We start from the raw sequence: 25,009 nt of genomic DNA, 5'->3' as shown, positions 1-25,009 counted from the left end.
ATCACAGAGCCAAAACAAAGGAAACCCTCAGGACCAGACACAGAAACTCTTATCTGGATGCATCAAACGCCTACAGTTATGGGAGCGTATGATCTTAAGGAGGAAATACCTGAATGGGACTTGCACAAACACAGCTGATGTTTAGCTTACGTCTTAAACTTCCTAGATCACAGAAATGTACATTTTCTTTAGACTGTGTTCCCTCTGGTGTATGTCTGCGATGAGGGAAGACAAACAATGCAACGCACAAAGCTCAGACTGCGGCAGCTGTGACTCAGGCGGTAGAACAGTCCATCTGTCAGTTGGAAGGTGGTGGTTTGAACCCTGGCTTCCCAGGCCACATGTTGAAATGGCCACACTCCCCTCTGAATCATTCATCGATGTGCAAGTAAGTGCAAGAAAGGGAACAGAGTGCTGTTGAAATTTGCATTTAATGTGCGCAAATGTGGCGTTTTACTGTAAAAGTGCTTTGTGTGGTCACCAAGTCTGGATGAATACTGTAAAAATGCAGTCCAGTTAGCATTCCAAATGCAGATGTCCAAATAAATACTGCACGTTGAATCAATGCGTGTCTGTCAGTCAACAATTTAAGCCAATAAATCAGTAATCTTCACACAGACGACTCTGCGTGTGCAACATCCTGTTTTTACAACCTCTTCTCGATCTTTACCTGCCGCGTTGTACAAATGGACATAATTTAGTGCAAAATGGGTGCCCTTACCTTTGTGTTGTTGACCATTTTCTGAAGACCTAAGCTGAAGTGCTTTCTGTAATTTTCTTCGGTTTCAGAGGGGATCTCTGTGAAACCAGCTGCAGCCGTGCATTCATTTCCTCCACCTACATTTGAAAACAAGACAAACAATTTAAAACAGAGTGGAGTGTGTGTGTGTGTGTGTGGGGGTGGGTGGGGGGGGGGCGTCACTGAAGCAATCATACAGCTGATGCTATCTGGTGTGTGTCTGTTCATTTCTGTTCTGTTCTACTTACACCGAGCAGTAAACTAAATCTTTCAAGTCAAAATTGCAAGAATCCCTCTCAAGATAAGTAAGAGGTTATTCAGTTCAACTTATTAGGAAATAAACTTAAACCATTATCTTTAAGAATAAGAATCAAATTTGACTTGCTTAAGTCAGATTTTTAACATTAAAGAAACCTTGGACTTTGATAGACATACTGTGCTCAACGATAATGTTCCAACTAGAACGTCTTACAGTCAAAGAATCCTTTCCCGGAATTGTAGGAGATCAGAGAAAATAGCCAAAATACTCCCCCAGAAAGGCCTCAGTTGAGATCTGAGCGAGAACCTTTCCAAAAAGGCCAGTAAAGACAAGGGTGAGAACCTACATTTTTGAGCTCTTTAGCGAGAGGTCCTTCTCGCTCTTTAATGCTGTGCAGGACACTTTAGGTTAATTACAAGCAAACTACAAACCTTGCAACATAGTGTCCTGCAAAGAGCGGCAAGGTCCTCTTGTCGTTTTGCTCGACTGGTTAAGGAGGCGCTTCGTATACAGAGGATATAGTTCCTCCAAGCAGCCAGCCAGGCTTCAAGTCCTGAGTTGGGGCCCTTTGCTGCATGTCTTTTCCCAACCTCTCTGCACCCTTTCCTGTCAAGCTTCTGTAAAGGCCACAAGCGCCCAGAACACCTTTAAACAAAGCAGTGACCCGTAGATACCTTTTCCTGTAATTTGTCATTTGTCCTGTACGTAGGTTTGTATGCGTTTCTAAAATTCATATTAAAAGGCCTCGTTTATTCAGGGAACTTCTTTATTCATCTCTTTGATGCAACATTCAGAAATAAAAGGTCTGCTTTAAGTTGACAGCAGTGAATCATTTACTAATGCCAGATGAGACCAACTATGTTCAGCCTCCTGAAACCAACTATTACTCAAGGTTAACATACATATAAACACATTTCCACCATTGTTAAAGCGCTAACATTATTACTATTTTCAAACCAGATTGAAAGGACTGGAAATCAAGTGCTGGGTTCATAGTTATCGACATCCTTATTACTCACTTTCCAAGGTGTGAGAAAGGACAGTGAAATCAGAGTTTTTCTGCAGCTCAGATACTGTGATATCATCCGTTTGCAGCCCTGATGTAGATGCTGTGCTCCATCTTCCTGCATCACTTGTGGTTTTTGTGGAGCTTGGAAATGCCACGGTGCTTTGTCTTCGCCTTTCAGCCATTAGTGTTACATTGTCTGTGGGACTATCCAGTGCTGTGAGAGTTTTTACATCCTGTTGTTGAACACTTTGAGGCTCACTGGTGGCGTCAGGTCGCTGAACGACATGTTTACCACTCTGACTTTCCTCCAGTTTCTGGGGCTTTTTGCCCTTAGTTTCAGATCCAAAGATTTTACTTCTTTGTTTTCTCTTCTTTGTGACAGAGCCCAACTCAAAGGGGATCTGAATGTTGCCCTTCATGGGCAGGTTAGGCAAAATGGGCCTTTTGTGGTTCGCTGGAGAGAAATAATCCTCAAACACGTCATTGTCTTCTTCAGTGGAGCCAGAGGCAAATCTTTTACATTCACTGGGTAGAGTGGCAGATCGTACCAGCGCAGAGAGTGACGATCTAGATCGTTTGGGTGTTTTCTGTTCCATTTTGGCTGACAGGACAGAAGTTTCCTTTGACCTTATAGTTGCGGCGGCATCAACTGACATGGCTAATGATGAAAGGCAACTTAAAGAATTCACAGTGTCAGGATAAATATGGGATTCAGTGTCTGTCACTCTTTGTTTTCCCTTTTCAGATTTATTAGGGGACAGTGACTGGCTTTGTTCTTTATGAACATTCTTGCTCTTGTCAGATCTGTCCTTGAAAGGACTCTCTAAAAAGTCCGCAGATTGGAATTTTTCTGCTGCCCTTTTCCTGGCTGAACTTATTCTCGACTTTGTTTGTTTATTCCCGTCTTCATCCTCTTTGCCCTTAAAGTTGGGACAATCCGGCACGCTTGCAATCCGTTTTGGCACATCATGGCAAGGTGAGAGCCAGGGCGTCGCAGAGTCAACACAGCCGTGCTCTTTAACGTCAAAATACGATCTCCCCTCTTCCTTATCAGGTGAGCAACCAAGTTCGGCAACAGAAGCGCTGGAATCGTCATCCGACTGGTCATCTACTGCATGTTAGAGAAAAAAATAAAGTCAAATCAGAAACTGAAATGTAATGGTCAGCTGCATCTTTGAAAAGAATTTGAAGCGTCTTTCAGCCAGTTTTGGTTCGTTATACTGTTTCGCGGTGAGTTTGGAAACTGTGAAGAATGAAATTAACAAGACGCTGGAGGAGAGAACTCTGTGTTGCGAGATACAGAGAGCAGAGCATTTTTCTTAGCTGTGATGAGAAATGGCAGCTTCAAAAGAAACAACACTGCACTGTCGTCGTTGCTAATCTACCCAGCACCTTTTCAATCACAAAATTGTGTTATATCAGCTGCTTTATGTGAGTTTTATGTTAATACTTGCAAGTAACTGGTATAAATTGTGTCTGACAGTCCCTGTCAATCCAGGGTGATTGACAGGTGTGTCCGTAGGGAAATACGAGGCCCTTTTCCACTAACACACACAAAAAAGTTCATTTTTCAACTCAGCGCAGGAATCTCCTCTTTCATCTTGGATGATGACGCTCTTTTGTTGGTTTTTCCAGATCACAAATTTCTTTTGAAGCCCTGCAGACCTCCCGATGAGATTTTACACAATACACCAATGATGTTCCCCTTCATTTCCGTGCACTTAAATTTAGCTCACGCGTCATAAAAACTTAAAGACTGCACTACAAAACTCAAGAGAAATAAAAAAAAAAAAAGGGGTTACTGACGAAGAATTACATTACTCCCAGAAGGTCAATAGAAAATAGATCACATCCAGTGTTCTTACACTTAAATTTGAAGACGGTCGGTGTGCTCCCAAGAGAAGGCTTTAGTCCGACAGGCGAGCAGGATTCAGCCATCTGTGAAGCTGAAAGGCAGTGACATTTGATTCACTCTGCCGTCATTTCAAAAGTCCTAAAATGTTTTAAGTCGATTCAAAAACCAGTCCAGCTGCAGCTTCTCATACCTGTAGGTGAAAGGTTTTCCTGTTTGTCTTTCATGTCTTTCAAACGCTGCGCCATGTAATCGGACCTTTTTAAAGCAGGGCTGTAGATTATTCCATTCTCCTGGTCGATAATAATGGGCGACATATCAGTAACTGTGTAGAAAAACAAGCATATGAGTCACTGCATACCGTCGTTGTAAAGAAAACACTCGGATGCTGTTAAAACTGCTTACCCAGGGGCTGTTTTGGAGTTAAATCTTTCATCATCTTGTCTAATTTTTTCCTCATGCGCCAGTCATTTTCAGTCGTCCTCTCTGGAGAATCTTTGGGCAACATGCAACGATGCTGCATGGATCAAAAACAAAAAAACAATGGAAATTTGAATGGAAAGCAAGCAGAGCAGTGGACAGACGACTAGATATATTTTCAGACAAAACAAAGAACATTTTAATCATCCTATAAAATACTGCTTCTCTTATATAACTTCAAAAGCTACTGAGACGTTCAAAGTAGTCTGGAGGATAAATTCAAAAGTGTTGAATAGCTTCTCTACTACATTCAAACTGTATAAATGACTCATTGATAAAACTGGCTTCATTTGGGTAGAATATTAAGACAGTATAATAATCCTAAACATAAAGATATCTTGTATTTTAAAGTCAAATGAGAAAAAAAAAAAAAGGTAAACAATAGATCTTGCTTCAAAGCATCACGACTCTCATCAGAAAAATGCTAATATTGAAATCAAAAGCTCATAAATTCTAATTTCATCAAATGTAGGGACCTTCACATCTTGCTTTTATGCATAATAAGATGGTGAAGACAAAAAAAAAAAAGAAAGAAAAAGAATTCTGAAAAATGTGGGCGCTCCTTTAAGCTGAAGGATTCTCCCTTCGTACGCACACATCGGTTTGAGCTGGCGGAACATGGTGCTTCTGAATAAATTTGAGCTCTGGACAGTTACAGATTGTGTAATGCCAAATAACTTGGCTTTTGGAGTGAGAAGAGTGAAACCACAAGAGAGGACAGGGCAGTTTGAGAAATGTAACATCAGTAAGAAGGGTTTAGAATGAAAATAAGATCATTTTATAGAATGCATTGAGATACAGAAGACACTGGTTCTTTCAATATTTTAGAGGCATTTGTTTTATGTGAACAACTATGAACTATGAACCCATGAAATATAGATTTCCATACATTTCAACCCATGAGACCTGATGTGATGTGTGGATGTACCTGTGCCCATGTGCAGAATACACCTAAGGACCTAATTTGTTGAAAACAGCACTATTTGAGATGGTACCAGCATACAGGTACCTGGGTGTCACACTGGACAATAAACTGGACTGGTCCACTAACACAGAAGCCATCTACAGGAAGGGCCTGAGCCGGCTTTACTTCCTGAGGAGGCTCAGGTCCTTTAACGTCTGCAATAAGATGCTGCAGATGTTTCATCAGTCTGTTGTTGGCTCTCAGCTTGCCACCCTGAAGGAGGTTGTGGATGACAGGATGCTGGCAAAACTGCTGGCAATCATGAACAATCCCTCTCACCCCCTCCACAATTCACTGGACAAACTGGACAGCTTCAGCAACAGACTCATTCAACCCCGCTGCTCTAAGGAACGATACAGGAAATCGTTCCTGCCAACCGCAATCAGACTTCACAACTTATCTACCTCTGTCAGAGCCACTATTACAGAACTGGACTAAATGTACCCATCACCTTTTGCACTCTCAACACTCCACTCCTAATACTGGAACATTTACCTCATATCATATGCGATATGTGCTAATATAAACCATATTTATATTATATATCATATTTATACAATATTCTTATCTGTTTGCACATTCTAGTTGCATATTCATAGTATACTATTTGTCCCATTCTGTGTTTTTTTTTTCTTTTCTTTTCTACCTCAGTATTTTTATTCTATTGTATTACAATATACACCTATGGACCTAATCTGCTATGAGGACCGAATTTCCCTTTAGTGATGAATAAAGTCCCTTATCAATTTTGTTTTATTACAAGACCGTTTTCTATTTTAAACCTCTTTCATACTTTGGTTGCACCATATACTGTTCCTTCTTGTAATTCCCACATGTCAAACAGGAACATTAGATGTGTAAGCACACACAAGATGAGCCCATTTTGCCTTGGTTACTACCTCTCTTGACAGCTAAGTGACGGCTCAACTTTCACCGCCCACCTCCGTACTTTCACACACGATACAAACAACATCTCAATAAGGCATATATGAAAGAGGCTTCAGATCGCAGCCTAAATATTACCTTATCAAAATCATGTGCGAATATAAATCCACTCACTTTTCTGTTCTTCATCACGGGATTGCTTTCGTCATTTACGGCTGGGAACAAGTCCTCATCCACACATACGCCATCATCATAACATCTAGACGCATTTCAACAGAAACAGTTGACGGTGAGACTTGAGAAGTTTCTTCACAATCCATTGCAAATATAATTGTTTAAAGCTGAAAAAAACAAAATAGGCCCTATTCTTACCTTCCCACCCACAGAACAGAGACGAGCCGCACGTCACTTTTCTTAGCTTTCCTCCATGTAGCCGGATGGCCGTTGTTGAACACGACATGTGTAACTTGTTTATTGAATCTCTTTGATACCTTTAAAAGAAGAGTCATTTGAGTTATGGAAAGAAAACGCAACCACAGTGCGTAAACACAGAAAACGACGATCATCCGAAAACGCAATCTGACCTCAGCGCCCATTTCCTGAAGCTGCTGAATGAAGGGTTTTGAATAGTTTGCTCTCTTGTCCGACGACCACACGTCAACATAGGCGACAACATCTGCGGACACATTGAGCAAAGTCATAGGATGAAAGCACAAGCTGGAAGATTCATTTTGGAAGTCATGGCGAAGCGGACGTCCAATGTACCTTTAAGAACTGAAGTGTTGTTGCTTGTGGTCATCACTAGCTTCTTTAGCTTCAAGATACGGTAGCTAAAAAAAAAAGAAAGAAAAGAAATTAAATCGAAAGACACTTTATCAAAATGGAAGGCTAAAAATATGGAATCATATTCTGACAGCGAGTCAAGATCAAAGCTGTGACTATAGAATATTTTTATTTCAGTCAGACAGGAATAATTCTGTTTACAGGTTATCAGATAGCACAGTCATGGGTGATTAACTCTGCTGACGTAATCAGATCATCAAACAAAATCAGTAATACATCGTATCGAATTTAGAAAAAGGTTATCGGTTTATACAAAACATAAAAGCTTAGTCCTAAAAGAATGAAAATAACTTCAGTAAATTAGAAATGACATATCCATATCTGAACCTGTGAAAGCGTAGACCTCCGTTTGAATGTCACACAACTACAAATTACTGCCAACAGGACTGGTCTTCACAACCCGGTTTCCAAAACGCTTTAATGCTTTGCAAAATGTCATAAAAATGGATGCAATCATTTAAAACATAGCCTTGTTCGTAACTAGTATGAACACTGTAGTTTTTGCAATACCAATAACATGTAAGTCATTTGGCCATAGGTGTTGCATCAATCACAAAGTTGAACTCATTTACAATGCCAGAGTTTGTAGTTTTCATGGATAGGACCTTGAGACCTAACATTGGAGAGGAGGGTGTCTGATTTGAAATATTCTAAGTCCTATCTAGCCTGGGGATGCTTCTAGATCCCACAGGAAGAGTTGGAGAAAGGCCTGGACTGCCAGGGAAGAGTCTTACTAATTTCAGCAAGATAATGCCAACCCATATTCTCCACATATTACAACAATATAGCAGTGTGCTATACTGGATTGCCTGGAGTCCAGACTTGTCATCCAGAGAACGTAACTGAAGCGTTATATAACTAATATATATATATATATATATATATATATATATATATATATATATATATATATATATATATATATATATATATATATATATATATATATATATATATATATATATATATATATATATATATATATATATATATATATATATATATATATATATATATATATATTGCTGTATTAAGAAGGCCCTGACCCTCTGAGCATCAGATGTTCTATATCAAGCAAGAATGGGAAAATCTCTCACTTACAAAGGTGCAGCAGCTGGTCTCATCAGAGCATCTATTTTCCAAAAACAGTTCAATTTCCTCACTCAAACGTCTGATATGTTGTCTTTGTGCTATTTCAATTTCAATATAAGAAACCAGTGACTTAAAATCACTGCTTTTAAGACACTTCTTACCAGTATTGCTTTTGTACTGTTTTCGATTATAAATCACATTACATTATTTCCCTCGTGAATGCAAAAAGCAGAGTCGATATTTGCTAAACTAAACCGATATCTCCGAGAGCTGTGACCCAAGAAAGGTTGTTAAACATTTCACTTAGTTTCTACGTAACACAGTAAATACAATTGGCACTATCTTCAAATCAAACACATGACTTTCTAACTGACTTGTAACATAATTCTCAAGCTAATAACACCTGTATTGATGCTACTTTGTTGTAATCACCATACATGTCGCTGCTAATATGTCAAGCTAGCAACTTAGTGATTGTTTAGTTAGCATTGCGCTTAAATGAGCAGCAGTGGCTTATACTTCCGTAATATGCTGACATGCGAGTCTTCGCTTTTTTTGCTGTTAGTAGAACAAAGAAATGGCAGGACGTATTAGCCGGTACTTTTTTGTAATTATCGTGTACTTACTTTAGGTGGACGCGGGTTTTAAATTGCGCGTTACAAATAACTAACTGACTACTACGTACATTGTTGGCGCGTGCGATTTGTATTACACGGAATTCTGGGAAATGGGGGCTACTATTGGGTAACAGATAAAACGTCACTTCCGTTAAATAGCGAAGGGTCAGAGGTGGAACGGCGTCCCTATGAAGGGCCCTACTAAGTCCGAAAGTATCCGTTGTTTATCCTTTTCGGATTGTGCTGACACTTAAGACATTTGCTTCCTGCCAATAGAGTGTGAGGAAACATTATTTTGGACAGGTTTTGATCTGATTTTGTGGTTGTTTTTTTTCTCTTTTTTTGCCATTGTATTAGTCACATTCACAAGAAGAAATGAATGAGGGAAGGCATTAGAGGTAGTAGCATTTTACTTAAGTGACAGCCTGCAGCAGGATCATTAAACCAGTCACATATGCATGACTACAGTTCCACACTATCAAAAGCAAACATCTGGATTAGATAGATATGCAGTTTAAACAAGTAAGCAAATCGACATGCTATCATGGAAATAACTTGAGGGACCTGGACCATCTCTACAGCCACTTCCTCCAAAAATGTACACGATTTTGATATTCTTTTAAAAGCTGCATCTATACAATGAATGAATGAATTCATTCAAAGCTAAATTAACCACATGAAATAATAATACTAATAATTACAATAAATAATCATCACAAACCATACCTATGTTTTCTTTACTGCAAAAGTTGTCACATAGATTTCACTGCACAAATGCCAGAAACACAAAATAAATAATGGGATGTAGGAATTTCACAGCAGTAGTCTACTTTAAAAGAAAACATTTTTTAACATGTGTAAGTCAAACATGCTGTAGTCTACATATTAAGTACAAATAATAATAAAAAAACAACTAAAGGCTAAGTCCGTCAGAATGAAATTTACATACAGCAACAGATTAATTTAAACAGGTCCATTGTTGAAATAAACACTTTTAGAATTATACACTTTAGAATAAGAAAAAGCAATATTTTAATGCACTCTTCACTTTAAACCACTGACAAAATTGCTGCACTGTTATTTGTTCAAACAGCCATAGTTAGTCCTGCAACTGCACAGTTTACATTACTGCATTCTATATAGCGGCATTCTTTATGTTGTATCATGAAAATCAGACAGAATTACACCTGCAGTGGAGAGGCACAGAGGTGCGAGACACTTCCATGTGCAATGTGGACATGGGCAAATTCTCACACTCTTCTTCTAGTGGGAAACAGCGGCAGTGCAGGAGCACCTCTCGCACCTCTTGCCGAAAGTTGGAGTTGAGGAAACCATAGATGATGGGGTTGATGCAGGTCGAGGACATGGCCAGCAGGTGGCAGAGGGAGAAAAGAAGGTTGTGATGGCAGATAGGCAGAGCCTCCTGGTTCCAGTCTGCCACCACATTGAAGATGGTGAGTGGAAGCCAACAAAGAGCAAAGGCAGTTATGAGCGCGACCAGCATAATGTTAATTCGTCGACTGTGAGTCATCCGCTGGCTCTCTGGGATCCTGGCACGGTCCAGCATGTCTTTACGGTGGCGAAGCCGCACAAAAACTCTTACATAACAGAGAAGGACCAATAAAAGTGGACCACAATACTGGGACAGCAGGAGCCATGTGGTGTAAGCAACTCTGTGTTCCTGGGATGGCCAGTGCTCCACACAGGCTTCTATGTGTGGAGAGGTGGGGACATAAGAAAAGAGGGAGCGGTACAAATTAAGAGGCACAGATGAGTTTTTGAATGTATGTGAGACAGGTTGAGGCAGAGATGCATTGAGAGAAGCATGAGGAGAAGGCTGGTGATGGAGTGGTAGGGCTACATTGGCATAGGGTTCATTTGTGAGCAGCTGAAAAGCTAGGAAAGGTGTGGAGGTGAAGCCAGCCAGTATCCAAATAAGAATAACTGCCATGTAGGCCTGAGGAATGCTTGGTTTCCATCCAGAGGGATTAATGATGAGCTGATGCCTTTCTAAAGCAATGAACACCAGAGACAGCACTGATACAGTCACAGACACACATTGGATGAACGGCACCAGCCGACATAAAAGCGACCCAAACACCCAATGGTCCATGAGTGTGTATATGACAGTGAAGGGGAGGCAGAAGATGCACACCAGAATGTCAGAGAATGACAGGTTGCAGATGAAAATGCTGGTGACATTGACTTTCTCTCTGCGATGGGCGATGATGCAAATGAGGCCAATGTTCCCCACCAGCCCCAGCACCATTGTGAGGCTGTACCACACAACTAGACATGTTGTGAGGATAGGAGACATATGGCAATGCTCATCATTCCCCAAAACTGAGAAATCTGAGATGAGCTGGGTCTTGTTCTCAGGCCATTCCTGCACAGACTCATCACCGGCAATTTCCTTCTCCCATGGTAGGGAATATGGAGGGGTGGAGGCGTTGAAGAACTGAGGCGATGTTGACAAAGAGGGCCGGCTTGTGTTGACGCTCAAAGACATCTCACTAGGACCTGAGTGCCACTAGCTCCCTGGATCTAACCATCCATCCAAGTTCTCCGACAAAGTGCATCTGAGACAAAGAGAAAGCACAGACATGAAAAATCTTTCTTTACTTAAAGCAATGTCTCTTTTAGGTCAATGGATCTGTTCCCGTAGAAGTGATACTTCTGTGAGAGAAGCGATGAGTGGAGCAAGTCCAGCAAGCTAATCCTGTGCTTCCTAAAGACTAGAGTGAATTCCATTTCCATAGTACCATCAGGGAATTAAGTGCTTTTTATTTTTTCAGTGAGCTATCTACTGATATTTCAGACATTTATGTTCACCTCAGATCTATACAGAAGGCGTAGCAGAACTTTAGCAGTGCAACAGCACGGATGAATTCAGATCCAGAATTGAGTGGTACATCAGCTTGGCAAATGCTCAGAGACTAACGCGCTCATTATGCCTTTAGAATACTAAATGGATTCGATAGCTCAACTGTCACGTTACTTGTGAGGATAAGTGGGTTTAATGAGAAAGTATCAGCCCTATCTGATGCAAGATAACTGAAACCACACAAGTAATGTTGATATGTAATGATGTTCTTAACAAGTTCCCTTTTACCTAAAACATAATGATAATAAGTAACACAGAACATTCACTAAAGTATTGCTGAAGAGTTGCTGAAACGGAACATTTTTACTTAATTTCTTTGACATGAAGTGTCATAAAAAACTTGAGAGTTACATGTAATTAATTATAACAACGTTTTCAAAGACCTGTGAATAATCCTTATTGATAAAAATGAGGTTAGACTAATTCATTTTCAATAAAAGCTGAAGGTTTTACCTCTTAAGGGGTTTCTAGTTTCTTCAAGCCGACAAATAAAATGTACAAATGGACAGTTTTAAGTTTTCCACAAAAACGTCAGGTTTTAGAAGGCTTTTAAACAAGGGCTTATGTCTGAATGGCTTAGAATACAACATAGTTTTGAGGAGTAAATCAGTGGTTTCCATTCTTCTAAGCTTACAGCATCTTTTTAAAAAAGTGGTTTTGTGATACGGTTAGGGTCACATTTCAGACTACAACAAATAGCGATTCCCCTCCACCATCAGTCCATTTCAACAAATGAGCCGGCACTTTAAATCTAAGATCAAAAGTCTAAAAACTGCTGAAAGATTTGTGCAAATGATTGTTCTTTTTCATTCCTTTCCCATAATCATCTGATGACACCTGAGATTCATCTGATTAAAACTGTAAAGTCGTTCCACACATAAAGCTGCAGCAGCTCAAACAGTAACATGTCTTAGACACATTCTTTATGTTTCAGTATCAATAATCTAATAATCACATTGATCATGATAAATCAGTCAGTAACCAGACCAGTGCTCTTACTTTAATTCCTTAACCAAAAGGTGCAGTTAATACTCAGAACATAGGGTTTATTTCATGCTGGACTTCACATGCATAAAACATGCATTTCTGTTGCTTTACTAATATTTAAATTAAATATCTGAATACTTCCATCAGTCGCTGTATATGCTTAAATATTCACATACTAAATGAGAGTTCAATCTGAGATCATCAACATTTTGAACAGCACATTAGCATAATCACTTCATCTTTGAAAATGCAGTCATTACGTTAGAATTACACACAATGAAAGGGAAGAAGATGAGAAACTCTTTCATATTTGAAATGATAGAGATACCGCATATTGTCTTAGAGTGACAGTTATGCTTCCCTCCCAAATCTTAATATGCGAGACTTGTCAGTTCCCTCCAGACAATTCCTGCCCACATGTTTCACAATGAAGATAATAGCTTTGGGACAATAAAATGACTATGCATATACTGGAGGAGAGGCTCTTCTCTTCTTGTGCACAGCATATAAATGTCAGAGGGTATGACATTGTCAGAGTTATAGATATGGATCATTGGATCGTGCTGTGACGGCCACTATCGTAAACAAAATGAGACTGTCACTTTCCATTAACGGCACGAGAACTTCGCTATCAGTCACTTCACACTGCATCATTACTAACCTATTCTGTCAGTGTGTTGAGTGAGCTGCGGGCGGGATGGCACAGCATTGATCATCCTTTGTTCAGGGTAGGAGAAGCAAGTGTAATGTCACCCAAAACCAGATGTAATAGCCCACTGAAAAAAAAAAGAGGTGCCAGAAACACTGGCAAGAAAGAAAGAAAGAAAGAAAAAAGCCCAATGACATAGACACATTGAAGTACTGTCATATAACAGAGATGTGACACTGTAGGATTCACATCCAGCCAGCAGTTGTGTCATTGTGATGGCACCACACTTGAGCTGTTTCTCTGCAGGGTAAGGAACACCATGACCTGGCTCCATTTGGTCCATTGTATCCCTCTTTTCTCTTTCAGCAAAGAGTACTCCATCTCGAAAAAGATAGATGTTGTAGCGATTAAGCAATGGCTGGGAGTAATTTTCCTTGGACTACATTCAGCTTCGTTTTTTTCTTTAAAAAGAAGCTGTACTCTGCAGTGAACAATGGGTCTTTTTTCTTTGTTTCTCACAAGACATTTTTTCTTATTGCAAGACAATTTCTCATCATATCATGCTAACACAATATAATTTATTCCCTGCAAAACTATTTTTTTCCATTTGTAAAATCTTCCAAAGTTTGAGTAAAAAATTTAAATGTATAGATACTCACAATGTATCTAACTAATGAATTAGAAATAGACTGCAAATGAATGTGTCTGAAAATGAAAATACAAAGACTAGGCTTTCTTATGTGTTTCATTGAGGGTCTTATCTACTCAAATGAATTGTGCTGCTTCTATTATCTTTTTCAAGAATTTGACATCTGTTTTACCACTTACTAGAATCCGTTGTGCACATATCCAGAAAAACAGTTTCCTTACACATGATATTCAGAAACAATCTTATCTCTCTTGTTTCTCCCGCCTGTGGAGGATCGGAGTAATGGCAGCTGGCACTGTTACGTGTGCTCAACCTGAGATAATGACCTGAGCCTCATTGTTCTCTGCTGGGGGTGTCAGGGATTGTGGGTGATTTCCTCTCAAGATATTACCATTGAGAATATTGTTATGAAATTTTGTTATCGTCGCATTGCCACACAGTCGATAACACATAAATGCAAATTAGACACATATTTTCCCCTGGTTTGCGGTTTATTTCAGTTTTGCTGCTGAAATTGAACACGCGTCCTCAGAAATGCCCACTGTTGAGGGCTTTTGTTTGAATGCATAATCTTAACAACACTGGTTAAATGAAGACACAACGCAGCTAGGAAGAAGCTTCAAGATGACAGTAGAAAAACAGTACAGCAAGCGTTTCTTAAATGATTCAATTTTAGAAGACGCTGACTTTCATTCATCAAGATCATGAGCGTAATCAATAGATCATCATTGTATGTAAAGAAATAAAAGACTCACGTGTGTGTGGACTGGCAGAATAAAGAGTTTCTGTGCTGCCAGGATGTCTGGAGACGATTCTTTGAACAGGTGTGAATCCTCAGGGATGAGAGTTGAAAAAGGAGCTGAAGATCATAATAACCAGAGCGTTACTGTCAGAGACAGCAGCGACTGGAGCACAGCTATAATTGGCTTGTTTGAGCCCTTTAGGTACCTGAGACCCTCTGAGTGCCGAGCTCTACTGTCACATAGTGGCAGAATGATTCTATTACATCTTGAGAATAACACCTGCTGAAATTACTGTTAGAAGAAGCACTGAGCAAACAGAGAGAAAGCAGAGATGATGCAGGTTTCAACTTTATTGCTACAAAAGTTTCAAACATGACAACTTAAGCGTAAGGTTGGTAAGGTGGTGTTTTTTTTTAAAAAATGGTAACTGAATTCATGTGCACCCGTTAAACTAGAGGGTTACACTCTTTTGTCTTGTCTTTCTTCAGCACCATCTTGGCAGAACAGGAGTCTTTGTCAACAACCAGCTCACATTCTTCAGGGAGGTCTACAGTGCCCGCATCAGGGAGCCTGAGAGACGCAGAGAAAAGAAAAGCATTCTTAAAATAGTTTTGTAAAATTACAAAGAGCGGAAAAACACATTTCAGGGACAGGTTGGTGGAGCTCAGAAAAGATGACTGTATGTTCTTCTGTCGAAAGACGGGCAAGTCTAACTTTTGTGTGTAAGCAGGAGTGCCAAAGATTTTTTCTCATTTCACATTTATATCTTACTTCAGATTTTTCCTAAACCATAGACCATACTTTTTTATGTTCAGGCAACAGTCGTCTTTTCTCTGTATCAAAGCTGTTTTTCCCTATTAAAGAAAAAAATAAATCAACGCAGAGCTAGTATGAAATATGAGGATGACTTAGCTGCCTTCCTTCTTTATTCATGAACACTTAACTATTTATCCATGGTGATTACTTTTGACTGTACAATATACATTTGACTTGTCCATCTGGGGGAAACATCCCCTTTAAATCTTGTCCTGCTTCACAACAAATATTGTCTTATTTATTAGGTGCTTGAATAACTATTATAGTCAGGCATCTGAATATTGGAACCGAGAGAAGGAAGAGGATTCCAGCTTTAGGGGGAGAAAAATATAAAAGAAAAAAAAAAAGACATTTGACAAGAGATGCAGAACCTTGTTTAAAAAAAAAGTCAAGTAAAAGGCCAAAATCTTACTTGCTGCAGCAGCTCATACCCTCCTTAGTGCAAGAGCACTCCATGCAGTTCCTCACCCATTCAGAGCCAAAATCATGCTGCTTTCCATCTTCATCAACACACCCTGTTCATAAAAAAAAAAAGAAAAAAAAAAGACTATTGTTCAGATGAGCTGCTTCCTCACTTATCCGGCTGGTAAATTCATAGAAGCAAGTGTGTGTCTATTGATTGCTGAGGTGTGCCAGTTATTCTTTGTGGAGATTCTTAGTCATCAAGGTCATGGTAATCCTATGTGCTCAGAGGCAACTGGACAACTTCTTGGTCTTTGAGACCAAAAAAAAAAAGCCCAGTGGTCTTATTTTTAAGGGACACAGATGCAAACTTAACATTTGCAAAAATATAACAGAAAAAAAAATGTACACCTAAAAAAAACTCCTGCAGGCAATTTATCATATGACCCGTTGTGTCTCTGCAAGTATTAGTTACCTTTTGGAGGGTTTTTCAAATCTTTGCTCTCCAGCTCTCGGAAGAAGCAGTCAGAGTGACACAGGACGAACAGACCCAGCAGACAAATGAGAACACGAAGAGAGGTCTTAAAAAAAAAAACTGTGAACATCTTTTGGTTTTTCTTTTTAAGTCTCTGTGGCTTATCAGTGACTGTCTCCTGAATTCATTTCTCCCATTACAACCTTTTAAGATCTCATTAACACTGATGCGAAATTTCTTTTTCATATCATTATCGTCTCACAAGCAACAGCAAATTTGCATGAAATTTTAAAGAAGTGAGACATCAATCCAAATCCTCCTGTATAACAGCACAGAAAGGAATTATATATATATAATTTTGGTCTTGGTGGTTAAAAGATTTATAAATTTGTAACATTTGTAAGGATTGCCAAATAAAATCAAGTAATGATGGATATTAGGTCAGTTAACCATATCATTTGTGTACTATGAAAAAATTATGTTAAAGTATGAACATACTATAACATAGTTATTTAAAATTCCTTTTTTTTTTTATTTTAGGGCCGTGCTTTAGCCACAGAACTAATACTAACAAAATAAAGTGGACATAAAACAAACTGAGTCCTTGAGGATCTGCAAGATATAACGCATATACGCTAACAGCAAAAAGCCTTTACATTTATATTACAAAAAAAAAATAAGTTCGCCTGGACCAAAATCTACAAAAAGGACAATTTCTTTATTCCAAAAATTCCACATTAACCATAATTACAGGTTACAAGTTTGAGTCAAATACATACCATCTTCAGATGAGATGTGACCAAGTCAACAGGAGATTATGGTGTGTGTGAGAAGTCCACAATAGTGACTGATATAAAGGCATGCAGACCTGCAAACCTTTGCTGGCGATATTTGTTTAAAGGTGGGGAACAGCAGCAGTGTTGATATTGCAAATTAAAGGCACACCTCTCTGAATGATAAAATTTTCATTTGGAATAGTTGCAGGAAGCTCCTTTAGTAACACACACTCACATCCAGATACAAATACATTGAAAATGTAGTGGATGAAAAATAAAAACATTTCCTTATCTATGCAAGTCAGCACTGAGCCAAAATGCAAAGATAGACTATGCCTACGAGGCTACGCAATGTAAAAATCAGCCACAGTAAACAATACACTCCTGAACTTGTGTTAACTAGCTGCTAATGGCTGTTAACAGAAAGTTATTTGCTGTACCATGCAACACCAGAAAACTCAACATATCTTTCTACCCAATAGTTTCTACCCAAATTGTTCAACAAATTAGGATAAAGACGTAAAAACTACACACCAAGCAGCTGAATGGCAAATTTAGAATTTGAACATTTTGTTGAGTTTAACTGAGTGTACAAAGCTCTACTATCCCAAAAGTGACTATCAATTACAATGCAGCTTTAAAGTTCAAATAGTGTGACTGAAATTAAAGAAAATGTTGATTATGTGAAAGAATCAGGGTTCCATCAGTAGATGATAGGAAAAGTGTAAAATGACCCCTGCTATGAAACAATCTCAACCATAACCTCACAACACTCATCCCCTTCCCCACATCCATTACATGGATATCTAAAGTGGGAAAAACAATCTAGACCACCAGTAAAGTGTAAACATCCCCAAAGTGGAAGCTTAAATTAATAAAGCTGATTAGTTAAAGGCAAAAAAAACACAAAATCTTCAAGGAAATGTACATACTTTCAGCTCCCATGATAAATCACATTTATTTTTTATTCTTTGGTAGAGAGCAATTCAATTTCTAGGAATTGTTCAACAAGTTGGGAAATTAATTGTATCACTGTCTGTTGGGAATATGCTAAATATGAAGCTACTACTAGCAGGTGGTTAGGAAAAAGTTTAACCATACAAAAACTGTAAGGGAAAAAGCAATATTCTGCAGTGTAGTGTAAATCATTCAGTTCTTGTACAGATTTATGAAATATGAAGAGGTTCTAGATGGAGCATTTTATGGGCATTTTGCTTTCAGACAAAGCCTGACCATTTCTCTCATAGTCTCCCGTCTTGGTGCTAGCCAGCTAGCTGCAGCTCCACATTTAGCTTACAGAAACATAAGAGTTGTATCAATCATCTAATCTATCTCAATGCGTGAAGTACATTTCCCAAACTGTGCAAACCATTCTTATAAAGCTGGCGACAAACAAATACAGTTCCATTTTTATAAAAAAGATGGAAGAAAACTTGCATCTTATAAATTAAAAAGTTTTGCTTTGAGGCACAATAGCTGAGTTGTTCATTGTTCATAGCTGAGATGTTCGTTCATCTTTGAAAACTCGTCATCCAATCAGAGTTTTCATGAAGGCAGGTTTGTTGAAGGGCCAGTTGTATTGGTTGGGGACGGGTCCGTTCACATTGCACTCAAAGAAGGAGAACATGGGAAACCAAATGCGCGCCCTGCGGCTGTGCTGGTACGCCCGGGTGTTAGCTAAGGTGTGGTAGTAGAGGAAAAGACGAGTGGTGATGTAGAAGGCGATGAACACGTCAATGGAGTAGTGCTCGTGAGCCGCCAGGATGAAAAAAATCCCAAAGAGGTTTAAAACCCAGGAGATGGTGTGAATCATATTCCAGTTTCGTGGTGTGTCTGCAAACGATAGAAATCAATAGATGATTGATAGAATCAATCATCAAATCTTGTGATATGCTTTTTTTCATCTCAAGTGTATCTGCAACACAGTTAGCAGCATAGGCTTCCACACAAGTACAATTGTACAATTTGTAAAGCTAAATACTACAACCGCTTATTTTGAATTGTTCTTCAATACATTGTTCTCATACTTTAAGTTATTTCCTAATTGTGTTTTATTTCCCCTCTTAAAATAGTCCCCAAAACATATTTCTTCCTGGGTGGACAGAATTAGCTGGAAAGCACAGTAGCCACGTTCATGGAAGTCATTTAGCTTTTCCAGACACTGAAACTAAACACAGACCTGCCTAGTAAGGATATATTGTTTGAAAAAATTTAGTTTAGTCGAGATCAAACTTTAGAGAGTTTCGTGTTATTCATTTCACAACCAGTTTGTGTGTTAGCGTTATTGCCCAGGTGGAACTGTGTCCAGGTGTCTCATGAATTGGGATTATGCCATTTAATACTTAGGTAGTCCTACCTGGGACTATTTGATCATCTAGTCCAACAAAAGCCAGGAAAGAGGAATAAGGCAGTTCCTTTAACTTGATCCTTTAGCAAAGGACACACGCACACACACGCACACACAAGTCGAACATTCTGTCATTGTAGGCAAACAAAAGGTTATATTACTCACATTCAGTCACAAAAAAGTTGAGCAATGTGATGACAACAGTGTGTCCGCTGAACATGTAGTCTCCACAGGTTTTTACACCTGTGAGAGTCATTCCAAAACCACTCCAGATGGTCAGTGCTCTCTGTATCTTTCCCCAGCTATCAGCATATGTCTGGTGGAAGTAGGGAGGGGAGGGTGGAGAAAAAAAAAATCCTGTCAGTGCTCCCACAGGGACCTAATAAGTCATTATTAAAGCAGACAGACTAAGACAAAATCAGACGTTCAACACTGCCATCAGAAACTAGAATTGCCACCTACTGCAGTCCAAAAAAAACATGTCAAGACTTTACAAAATCTCGAGTTTGTCCCACCTTGCTGGCACATTTCAGGTGATGCCCCGGCACAGAGAGTGAGGTGACAAACATGGTGCAGCAGCGGAGCAGAAACACTGTTCCCATTAAAGAACACAACCGTCTGAGAAGAATTGACCTAGAACAGAGACCAAACAGGCACACATTTCATCGACAGTGAAACTAATGCAACACTGAGTAAAGCATAATGTGATGTAACCAGCCGGAGGAGACCTTACCTGTGTTTGTGAAGGAGCAGGATCAACAAAAACATGTAACACAAGATGAGCCCACAAGCCTCAGCCATTGCAAAAGCCCATGGAATTCTGGGTACACTGTGAGAGGACAAAAAAACATCTTTATCAGATTAGATATGACCGCACGAAAATATGCAACTGAACTAAGGAGTTGAAGTTTCTCAAATGCCAAAATCTTGGTGTGGGAGTTTACAGATAACTATATGTGCAACATTTGCAAGATACACAGGCAAAGTTTATACCTGTCCAGGAATATATCAGGAAGTGGCGGGTACGTCCTCATGTCTGGGACACGCTCATGCACGATGACCATGACAAAAGAGGTGAACCCAAACACAAAAAACACATATACGGAACTGATGACTGTCTTCCACACCTCTGGGTCCAATCTACCGGCCAACTGCTGTCGACACCTCCCGTTGGAGTGCGTGTGACACGCCGCAGCTCCAGTTGAACATCCAGGTCTTTCTCTGCTCCTGAGCCGCAGTTCAGTCCCATTACACAAGCGATCACCTCCACCACACCCCCTCCTGTCAGCTCCGTCACAGCTCCACTCAACCCCGGCAGTGCCCAGTGAGTGCCCAGAAAGAAGACTATCTGAGGGCTGGAGACCCAGCTCCTCAAGCTGGGCCTGATTTCGTCTTTGGAGCCGGCGGAGAGCAATAGTCAGCCGTTTGATGTCTCCGAGCACAGTGAGGCCCAGTGGAGGACCTCGCAGGTCGGCCTCAGTCAGAGCCAGCAGGCTGAGGCCGTCAAGGCGGTGCTGTGTGCACAATAACTCCACATACTGCTCAAAACCCTCTTCCTGCAGCCACTGGGCCACCTGATTACAGCTCCAGGCAATCACGCTGCCGTCTGACTGCGCCATGCTGCTGCAGACACAAACGCAAAGAGAATTAAGTCATGTTGGCTTTGGCAAAGGTGAAAATAACAGAGACAGCCAAGCGCACAACACAAGATGGAAACAGATACAGTGATGCCGTCAAAAAGATAAGCAGACACAGCAACCTATCATGTTTGATAACGGAGCCACATTTCTGTCTGAGTCCTTGGACCTTCATATCTTCAGATTTTGCACAAAAGAAAAAAAGAGTAAATTGTTATAGCTTCAAATGTCACATTTAATTCAATCACAGAAACTAAACATTTACTTTCCAGTCCTCATTTTGTACAACCAAACATTTTTTTCTATTTTGGTCTGGGAAAAAAGGCAACTATTAGTAGACAGTCAAGATAACTGCTGGCTGGTAAGTATTTCTTCTCAAAATGTATTTATTCATATTCGTCAAGTCTATTATGACTGGGAAAATGCTAATGAAAATAATCACTGGGCTTAAATGACAGTCATCCAATCTGTAATCTTGAAGATGTAATCTTCTGTGTAGCAAATATTTTTGTGCTCTTATTCCACGTGACCCAGCATTACAAACTGTGGTCCTATTATATTATCTGTGTCCGTGTCAACTGATAGCACAGTGGAGCCAAAGCCTATAGTACAAGTAGGCACCAACACCCTATTTCACACGAACCAGTTACAGGTTGAACCAAAACAAACAACCATCCTCACCTTTTCTATTGTCGTTATTTCACAATTCAAAAGAAAGCAGGTCACTGACCATCAAAATTCAATAAAATAATTAAATAAAATCAGCAGAGTACAACATTTCCTCTTCTGCATCCAGACCCATTACTGATGAATCACAATGCTTCAGTTTTTTTTGGGTTTTTTTGCCCTTTGACCTTCTGATAAGCTCAACGCAGCGATGTTCACCCTGAACCTCCAACCGCTCCAAAGGTCTGCAGCATTTCACCAACATGACTGTAACTGTTGACCTCCAAGCAGGAGCAATAGCCTGCATGCTGACTGCGCTTAAGATACAGAGTTAAAATGACCCAAGTAAGCAGATTTTTACTATCAGTAATGCTTGACATGTAAATAGCTAATAGATAGTTATTTGACTTAAAGTTAAGTGAAATCATACTGAAGAATCAATAAACGAGAATAACCTGCTGTTTAATTGATCCAATCTATTATGGATTTGCTCGAAAAATCAGTTTAAATGTCTTTAGATGTGAGTTTATGTCCAAGCAACAGCAAAAATCTGAATTGTATTGTGATGTAAAACAAGGAAAGCAGATAAATATTAGAATGAATCATACTGCAAACTCTTTTTTTTTTTTTAAGGGTTGAGTGTTCTGATATTTCTCTGGACGAAAATATGAATAAATCTTTAAAAAAATTCTAAAACTTATTGTGCGTTGTAAACTCAGAACACGAGAACACTGACAGCATGACAGAAAAACCAATATATTGTACTAATCAATTCCCTTTTCAAGGTCTGTTTCCAATCTAACAGCTTAAATATTCTGCTTTTTTCTTAAAGGATGTGTTAGCGTCTTGTGACTCCCCCGTTATGGTGGAAGGTGATTCATTTTCCGACACTCACCCTTTGATTAACAGCCACACCTACGTCCCTGAAAGCAGTCGTACTGGTTCAAACATAGGGGGAGTAGTACAGTTTCAGATTATTTTCTAGAGGCTTCTCGGACATGATTCTGTCCCATCATAAATGCAGATCATACAGTGGCTACAACAGGAAACAATCCATACAGAACTACTATCAAAGCTTGCTAATAGGCTGACCAGTATCAAATGTCTAAAACTTAAAGTAACTCACCAGACAGCTGCTGTTCTATCCCCCAAAAGAGAAATAAGTTATTTTTAACTAGCCTTCAGATCTTACTGGCAACATCCCGCAACTTCTCTGCCCAACGCTTTACTTGGGATAAATAAGTGCCATGTCAGCTTGTTTGGCCAGCTTACACTGAGTGACAGGGAGCAGTGACTCACAGCTGTGGAAGAGAAAGCCTCTCAGTGTGCGTGAGACAAAGCCAGTCTGACAAAGGGCTCATAGCCTGCTCACCACCGAGCCACAGAGTTCAGCTGTGGATAAATCAGTGTTTCCCTCACACAAACAGATGCAAGGGTGAACATGAGCCAATCTGAACAAGAAGGTCCCAGGAAGTACATTTTGTTGTTTGACAACCCTTCTAAAAGGTAACATTAAGAAATAGTTGCCTCCCTTACCAAAACGTCACTGTCACAGTGCTGTCAGAGGGTGTTGAGGAGCTGTCTGCCTGTTTCTCCACTCCCAAGAGTATTTCATGACCAACATGCTTCTGACAACTAGGCAACACCAAACAGGAAGAAGCGCTAATAAACAACACTAGTAAAGAAGAACTGGTGAACCCATGCGGGACAACTCCATGGAGCACACTGACATCTACTGGCCACCTTTAGGAAAAAACTAGGATCTGCTGACAGTTGAGGTTTCACTTGATCTGAGAGGGGCAAGTTCAAGATTTATTCTCATGTGCTTGGTTTTCAAGCCACTGGTGTAATCGTGGGCTCATTACCACACTGGAGAGTTTGCCAGAGCGAACAGCTGTTTGTGACAGTCACAGCAGAGGGAAGTGGAAGCACGAGGACAACAAACAAACAGCTTGATTTGACTGCAGGGAAAGAACAGAGCAGTGAACATCTTGTAATGACGGACAGAAAGTCCCTTTCAGCCGTTGTAGCGGGGGTTAAATGTCAGACGAGTGACTCAGAGCCCAAAGACGAAGAAGAGCACACATGTGAGACAGGTAAGATCCCATCTCTCCAGGAGCTGGAAGAGGTTCTCCATTCGGCTCCACGCTCGTGTCGCCATGGAGATGAGGTGTGGCCAAACCTGTTTCTGGGAGACATGTGAGTAATATCTCTGTGTTGCATTCATAAGGTCACAGGTTTGCCTGTAGATTCTAATTTACATGTTTTATTTTTGCATTTGTGTCAGGTTTATGTCCCATGACAAGTTTGGGCTCTGGCAGCTGGGCATCACTCATGTGCTGAATGCCTCACATGGTAAACTCTGCTGTAAGGGCAGTGATGATTTCTATGGAACCACAGTGAAATATCATGGAGTCCCCGCCAACGACCTGCCAACATTTGACCTCTCCCCTTTTTTCTCCCCTGCCTCGGAGTTCATACACGAGGCTTTGACATCAGGAGGTAATGAGTTGACGCTTTCGAAGACGACTCAATGATGACATGAGTGGAGCGCTGTAATTTTTAGTATCTTTGCATGTTTTGGGAATTCCAGGGAAGGTTCTTGTGCACTGTGCTGTGGGTGTGAGTCGCTCAGCTGCATTAGTCCTCGCCTATCTGATGATTCACCATCACTTCAGTCTTCTGTCTTCTATATGCTGCGTGCAACAGAATCGCTGGATTTTCCCCAATCGAGGATTCTTACGACAGCTTATTGCCCTGGACAAAAAACTGCAGGAAGAAAGGCTAAATGAGCTCAAATTGCAAAAAGAAAGAAACAACCCTGTGTAAAAAAAAAAAAAAAAAAGAAGACCATTCTCTTTTAATTGATTTGATTAGTGAAGCTTGTTTGCATTTGTATCATCTACCGCATGTATATTTGCCGTATGTATAAACCATTCAGCAATCTCCACCCCTCCCTTGTCTTGTTTTGATGTGACCTTAGTGTTGACAAAGAGCCTCCTCCCCCATCGCGCCCCCCTCAACTCCCCCAGGGTGTATGGCATCAGTGAACAGGCCAATCAATCCAACGGCAGCATTAAATAACTGTGCATCCAGTCAGAGAGAACACAGTTATTACAGGGAGCTAAATTTGGAGCCTCGCAGCTGCTCATGCCCCTCACTGAGCTGTAGACTCTGGTTCGGAAGGGACGGAGGGCTCAGGAGCAACTTGGGCATCTGCTGAAGGTTGTGTACAGGC

General features: G+C 40.1%; 5 protein-coding genes across 7 annotated transcripts in view; 1 reads left to right on the top strand and 4 right to left on the bottom strand.

Moving 5' to 3' along the window:
* The window catches only part of mcph1 (microcephalin 1), a 30,128-nt gene extending 21,286 nt beyond the window's left edge, over positions 1 to 8,842 (bottom strand). Inside the window, exons 1-10 of the mRNA XM_072391101.1 lie at positions 8,750 to 8,842; positions 6,954 to 7,018; positions 6,773 to 6,864; positions 6,561 to 6,679; positions 6,363 to 6,447; positions 4,265 to 4,376; positions 4,053 to 4,184; positions 3,873 to 3,953; positions 2,018 to 3,118; positions 722 to 837 (exon numbers count right to left, since the gene is read on the bottom strand). Of these exons, the coding sequence (XP_072247202.1) occupies positions 722 to 837; positions 2,018 to 3,118; positions 3,873 to 3,953; positions 4,053 to 4,184; positions 4,265 to 4,376; positions 6,363 to 6,447; positions 6,561 to 6,679; positions 6,773 to 6,864; positions 6,954 to 6,987 (1,872 nt within the window). The 5' untranslated portion in view covers positions 6,988 to 7,018; positions 8,750 to 8,842. The remainder of the gene's footprint in view (positions 1 to 721; positions 838 to 2,017; positions 3,119 to 3,872; positions 3,954 to 4,052; positions 4,185 to 4,264; positions 4,377 to 6,362; positions 6,448 to 6,560; positions 6,680 to 6,772; positions 6,865 to 6,953; positions 7,019 to 8,749) is intronic.
* Positions 8,843 to 9,714: 872 nt separating this feature from the next.
* npy4r (neuropeptide Y receptor Y4) lies at positions 9,715 to 11,388 on the bottom strand. Its single transcript, XM_072390386.1, has one exon. It carries the CDS (start codon positions 11,247 to 11,249, stop codon positions 9,912 to 9,914), a length of 1,338 nt encoding a protein of 445 aa, XP_072246487.1. The 5' UTR covers positions 11,250 to 11,388; the 3' UTR covers positions 9,715 to 9,911.
* A 3,682-nt stretch (positions 11,389 to 15,070) lies between these two features.
* Positions 15,071 to 17,220, bottom strand: msmb (microseminoprotein beta). Its single transcript, XM_072391089.1, has 4 exons — positions 17,125 to 17,220; positions 16,346 to 16,451; positions 15,881 to 15,983; positions 15,071 to 15,222 (listed from the first exon to the last, which is right to left on the bottom strand). The coding sequence occupies exons 1-4, from the start codon at positions 17,125 to 17,127 to the stop codon at positions 15,099 to 15,101; spliced, it is 336 nt and encodes a 111-aa protein (XP_072247190.1). The 5' UTR covers positions 17,128 to 17,220; the 3' UTR covers positions 15,071 to 15,098.
* Positions 17,221 to 17,295: 75 nt separating this feature from the next.
* LOC140313115 (sphingomyelin synthase-related protein 1-like) lies at positions 17,296 to 23,416 on the bottom strand. 3 transcript variants are annotated; one of them, XM_072391080.1, is made up of 6 exons: positions 23,308 to 23,416; positions 20,462 to 21,091; positions 20,202 to 20,297; positions 19,984 to 20,101; positions 19,634 to 19,784; positions 17,296 to 18,954 (listed from the first exon to the last, which is right to left on the bottom strand). In XM_072391080.1, exons 2-6 carry the CDS (start codon positions 21,085 to 21,087, stop codon positions 18,650 to 18,652), a joined length of 1,296 nt encoding a protein of 431 aa, XP_072247181.1. In that variant the 5' UTR covers positions 21,088 to 21,091; positions 23,308 to 23,416; the 3' UTR covers positions 17,296 to 18,649. The 3 variants fall into 3 exon arrangements, with proteins under 3 accessions (XP_072247181.1, XP_072247182.1, XP_072247183.1); XM_072391081.1 differs by having other exon boundaries at positions 20,462 to 21,088; positions 23,308 to 23,397; XM_072391082.1 differs by lacking the exon at positions 23,308 to 23,416 and adding an exon at positions 22,898 to 23,080.
* Positions 23,402 to 24,997, top strand: LOC140313119 (dual specificity protein phosphatase 13A-like). The gene is made up of 3 exons (XM_072391087.1): positions 23,402 to 23,970; positions 24,059 to 24,273; positions 24,365 to 24,997. Exons 1-3 carry the CDS (start codon positions 23,768 to 23,770, stop codon positions 24,598 to 24,600), a joined length of 654 nt encoding a protein of 217 aa, XP_072247188.1. The 5' UTR covers positions 23,402 to 23,767; the 3' UTR covers positions 24,601 to 24,997.
* Positions 24,998 to 25,009: the final 12 nt, after the last annotated feature.

The sequence above is a fragment of the Leuresthes tenuis genome, unplaced genomic scaffold, assembly GCF_036924035.1.
Source record: "Leuresthes tenuis unplaced genomic scaffold, fLeuTen1.0.hap1 SCAF_8, whole genome shotgun sequence".
NCBI lineage: Eukaryota > Metazoa > Chordata > Actinopteri > Atheriniformes > Atherinopsidae > Leuresthes > Leuresthes tenuis.
This window is presented reverse-complemented; position numbering and strand designations above follow the sequence as displayed.